General features: G+C 43.7%; 1 protein-coding gene across 2 annotated transcripts; it reads left to right on the forward strand.

Annotated features, from left to right (window-relative positions):
* The first annotated feature begins 295 nt into the window (after positions 1–295).
* LOC126992597 (neogenin-like) lies at positions 296–4,620 on the forward strand. 2 transcript variants are annotated; one of them, XM_050851413.1, is made up of 5 exons: positions 296–775; positions 1,065–1,223; positions 2,435–2,640; positions 3,399–3,498; positions 4,475–4,616. In XM_050851413.1, the coding sequence occupies exons 2-5, from the start codon at positions 1,124–1,126 to the stop codon at positions 4,483–4,485; spliced, it is 417 nt and encodes a 138-aa protein (XP_050707370.1). In that variant the 5' UTR covers positions 296–775; positions 1,065–1,123; the 3' UTR covers positions 4,486–4,616. The 2 variants fall into 2 exon arrangements, 1 of the variants encoding a protein (XP_050707370.1); XR_007746661.1 differs by lacking the exons at positions 296–775; positions 1,065–1,223 and adding an exon at positions 1,281–1,354 and having other exon boundaries at positions 3,399–3,657; positions 4,475–4,620.
* Positions 4,621–4,828: the final 208 nt, after the last annotated feature.

The raw sequence follows: 4,828 nt of genomic DNA on the forward strand, positions 1-4,828 counted from the left end.
ATTTTTCTGAAGAGTTCACTTCTTGATTTCACAGCCTGACTTTCATGCAGAAAATAATTTTGAAGAGGAGAACCTTGCACCGGTCATTTATTTCCTCTCGTTTACCAATAAATAAAACAACGAGAATGGTCTGCTACATTTTTGTTAACAACAGTGTCACTCATTGTACTGAAGCGTAATTGCCACAAGCCCAGAGAAACAGGGAATTTACAATAATTGAAAAAAATAGTTCAAGCCGGGTGGACCCTGTGACCTAAAACCCACGGACTGGAACTCTGAATATACCTCACTGGAGGGAACTTAGTCTGTTAACCCGTCCGCTGCGGTTGGCACGGGTTTGGATTTCACTGTTAGCCTAGTATCATATATATAGTTTCATGTCTTTCTCTGTCTCTGTGGTGGATAGTGGAGTGTTTCCCATGTGGTATTGGTGTGCTGTATATCCTCTCCCAAGGTGCAGGACTGCATTTTCTTCATTGAATTGTAGCAGCCACTTTTTGTTCCACTCCTGTAGCTTGATGAGGTCTTCTGCTAGGAAATGCACATTCAAGGGGACAAATATACTTTTCCCATTTCATTTCAACAGTAAATTTTAATGTAAGTGGAGTTTTTCCATGTCGAGAATATGCTAACAGCTCCTCATTTTCATTTTCCATTTCCATCTTGCAGCACTCACGGTCAACGGCACTGCCCATACACTCAGTCCACCCTGGCGGGGACCTCACCAATGACCTCCATGAAAACAGGGTCCCAGACAAGCCAGTTGGTCTGAAGGGTGAGTGTTTCCCTCAGTGTTGTGATTTACATCCTCTGTCCCCTTCAAATTGTCCCTCCTACCTCCTACCTCCTTATCCATCACTTACATTCTTAATTCCCAACAAACAGTATAAACCTAATATATGTGTTGTGCATAGAATTTAGGATAACTTACAGGTACAATACATTCGTATAATTTTGTTTTCGTGGTACAAAATATTCATGTTTGGAAGCCATGATAAAACCTACATAGTGATCATGATGGTGGAGTCACTGTGTTATCTGTAGTGTCTTGTGGTCCATTACAGCCGTGGCGCTGACTGACCACATCAGGGTGTGCTGGCAGCCCCCCGCACAGCACAATGTGATGCTGTGCGGCTACACCATTGCCTGGGACCGAGGCGTGGCGGACATCTACTCCAAGATCGTGGACAGCAAGCAGCGCGGTTACTTCATTGATAAGCTGGGTGTGTAAGATGATCGTTTGTAACTAATTCTCCATTTTCTGGCCTAGTAGTATGCAGACCTGCAGTGTGATTCTCCACAAGACAGGGATTTTGAATTAGCCACTTCTACATTTGTGTTGAGCCAAGAGAAGGTAAAGATTTTGTTAGCCCGTCAAATGCGATTGGCACGGATTTGCCTTCACTGTTAGTCTGGTAACCTTTCTCTGCCTCTCTGGTGGATAGTGGAGTGTTTCGCATGTGGTATTGGTGTGCTGGATATCCCCTCCCAAGGTGCAGGACTTTACATTTTTCTTCACTGAATTTTAGTAGAAACATTTTGATCCATTTCTATAGCTTGGTGAGGTCTTCTGGTAGGAAATCCACAGTCAATGGGTTAAATGATATCATAGTTAACCATTTATTGAGTCTGGAGTTAACATTACATTCACCCCCCCAAAAAAAAATGATGATGGAGTCCATAACAAGTTTTCATTTAAGCAAAGTAAAGTGAAGGTAGAGATCTTGTTAAGTAGATCATAGTTAAACATTTATTGAGTCTGTTAACATTTCACACACACACACACACACACACACACACACACACACACACACACACACACACACACACACACAAACACACACAGAAAAGTATTTACACACCATCATAAAGTTAGCTCTCCATATTGTGAAGACCCTGGACCATGAGAGCAATTATTGAGGGAAAGGAGGTGGTATTCTAAGTTGCCATTTTCAGACTCATCATCGTTCAGGCTCATTCCTCTGTCTGCCCTGAACTCTCAGATATTTCCTGGGTGGTCATAATGTTAGTCAGGTTATTCATTGGTTATCCGTGGCCTGTTATCTGTCTTTCTACCTGTTGTCTGTTAGTCTATCTTATTTGTTATCTGTTCTGCCCAGTTTAACCCCTTGACTGCGGATTTCCTAGCAGCAGACCTCGCCAAGCTACAGGAATGGAACAAAAAGTGTCCGTGGCTACAATTCAGTGAAGAAAAGTGTAGTCCTGCACCTTGGGAGGGGATATCCAGCATGCCAATACCACATGGGAAACACTCCACTATCCACCACAGACAGAGGGAGAAAGACCTGGGACTATGTTACCAGGCTACCAGTGAAGGCAAAATCCGTGCCAATCGCAGCGGACGGGTTAAGGGTCGTGAAAAAATTGTTGTATTGTTACGATTAGGTCCATAACAAGTTCTCCGTCTCCTCAGAACCCAACATGGAGTTTGTGATAAGCCTGCGAGCCTTCAACAACGTGGGTGACGGGCAACCGGTGTACCAGCAAGTCCGCACCCAGCCAGAGGAGGAGGAGGTGGTGGCACCCACGCTGGACCCGGCGGTGTGGGTGAAGGCCGTGGTGCTGACACCCTTCACCGTGGTGCTGCAGTGGGCGGACACCATGCTGAGCCAGAACCAGGTGATTTATTTATTTATTTTTTTATTATTATTTTTTTTTTTTTCAAGGGAGGCAACTCAAGGTAAACAAATTAAACAACAATTAAAAGACCACTAGATGCCGTTCCAAACACAAGCATGAAGAATGGGAGGTCAAAAGAGGTCAGTTTTGGGTAGTGTTGCTGGGCTGCTTCAGGGAGGGCAGTCATCAGCTGGAAAATATATGTTTTATCTCATGTTCTTTGTGCACTGTGTCACGACTTGCCACTTGCATCAACACAGCTGTGGAAAAGTTAGTCATTTGTCAAGGAACTTATTCACCACTTACACATTCTTGTTTCCCTGCACACACTCCCTTATTCACCTCATATCCACCTCTCCAGATCCTTATTCGTAACTTGCATCCTTCTCCCTCCTACAAACAGCCCCTCATTCACCTCATATCTTCCTCTCTATATCCTTATCCATTACTTACTCATACTCTCGTCCCAGCAAACTCCCTTATTCACCTCACGTCCACCTCACACATCCTTATTCATAACTCATGCATCCTCTTTTTCCTGCAAACAGTCCCTTATACACCTCATATCCTCCCTCATACATCCTTATCCTTCACTTACACATCCTCTTTTTCCTGCAAGCACTCCCTCACACCCTTCCTATCCTCCTGTCATTCATGTCTCATTTCACAAGCCAGTCCTTCATCCAGTGACCTTTCTTATGTTTTCCCTCCGTCCTTGTACCTGACTCCCTGTTAATACTGACCTTTGACTCCTGCAGTACAACAGCTGCACCACCTTCTCGTCCTCATCCTCCAGCCGCTACGTCAACGCCACGGATGTGACCTGCCTCATTGACAGCCTCAAGCCATCAACAGTGTGTGAGTTTGCTGTGAAGACCATCAGGGTGAGACCACAGTGCTGGAAGCCTTCGTTCTTCTTTCAGTAAATATTCACTCAGTCCTGCAACACTTCTCAAGGAAATCCTGCACAGCTGAATCCTTGCTGTGATGAGGCACAGAGAAATTATGACTCATAGGGTGAGCTATTATTAGTGTTTGAGATATTGATTTTTTCATTGACCTTTTGCAAATACTTAAAAATGAACCTTACATAATGGTATTAGAAACAGCACAGCAGGGTTGGCAATGATTTAATCAAATGATTAAATCATTGATTTTATTTGTATTTTTTCTGAGTAAAAGTATTCCATAGGTAAAATGATGTGCTCCAAAGATGATAAAGTAAAACAACCTATTCATGTGCAATGATTCATTTATTCTCTTCAAAGTATAAAAAAAAAGATTCCTACATTATTATATCCTCCTGCGCTAATGTTGCCAACTTGACATGTTTTTTACTAGGTAAAAAATCAGCCTCCTCTAGTCTTTACTAACTTGGCCGGCAATGTATCATAATAGCAACCAAGGTTTGCAACCAAACCGTAACAGAATAAAAGTAGATATTCTTCTGTATGGTAATAATATAATATTCTGTCATGAAAATGACAACTTCAGGCAACTCTGTCTGTCCTAAACCTGCTCCTGTGCCAACTACAAACAAGTACTGAACAAGTATGTATCTGGATCCTTGACTGTGCTCAGACTTACAGTCCTCAACTTAAACTTAAAGTAACCTATGAAAACTTTTGAATCACTCACCAGGATATATATATATATATATATATAGATATATATATATATATATATATATATATATATATATATATATATATATATATATATATATATATATATATATATATATATATATATATGTATAAAATGCATGATAGGGGAACTTTGAAGTTTTGGTGTGCCAAAATCACACTTTTTCCCACACACTTGTCCCCATCAGGTTTGGCGTGAGTCCCCCTATAGCCTGGTGGCCTCCAACACCCTGCTGGTGGCCCGGCCGTCCTGGCCCTCCCTGGCCAGCCATCCACCACCACCTTCACCCGGCAGCCGTCCACCACCACCTTCACCCGGCAGCCATCCACCACCACCTTCACCCGGCAGCCATCCACCACCACCTTCACCCGGCAGCCATCCACCACCACCTTCACCCGGCAGCCATCCACCACCACCTTCACCCGGCAGCCATCCACCACCACCTTCACCCGGCAGCCATCCACCACCACCTTCACCCGGCTGCCGTCCACCACCACCTTCACCCGGCTGCCGTCCACCACCACCTTCACCCGGCTGCCGT

Source organism: Eriocheir sinensis, unplaced genomic scaffold (assembly GCF_024679095.1).
Source record: "Eriocheir sinensis breed Jianghai 21 unplaced genomic scaffold, ASM2467909v1 Scaffold494, whole genome shotgun sequence".
NCBI classification, from domain to species: domain Eukaryota; kingdom Metazoa; phylum Arthropoda; class Malacostraca; order Decapoda; family Varunidae; genus Eriocheir; species Eriocheir sinensis.

What these genes read in the sequence shown, in the direction of transcription:
- LOC126992597 (XM_050851413.1), top strand. Translation starts at nt 1,124, where the DNA reads ATGCTGTGCGGCTACACCATTGCCTGGGACCGAGGCGTGGCGGACATC. An exon ending in TTACTTCATTGATAAGCTGG is followed by an intron (nt 1,224 to 2,434) that starts GTGTGTAAGATG and finishes CCGTCTCCTCAG; the next exon opens with AACCCAACATGGAGTTTGTG. An exon ending in CCATGCTGAGCCAGAACCAG is followed by an intron (nt 2,641 to 3,398) that starts GTGATTTATTTA and finishes TGACTCCTGCAG; the next exon opens with TACAACAGCTGCACCACCTT.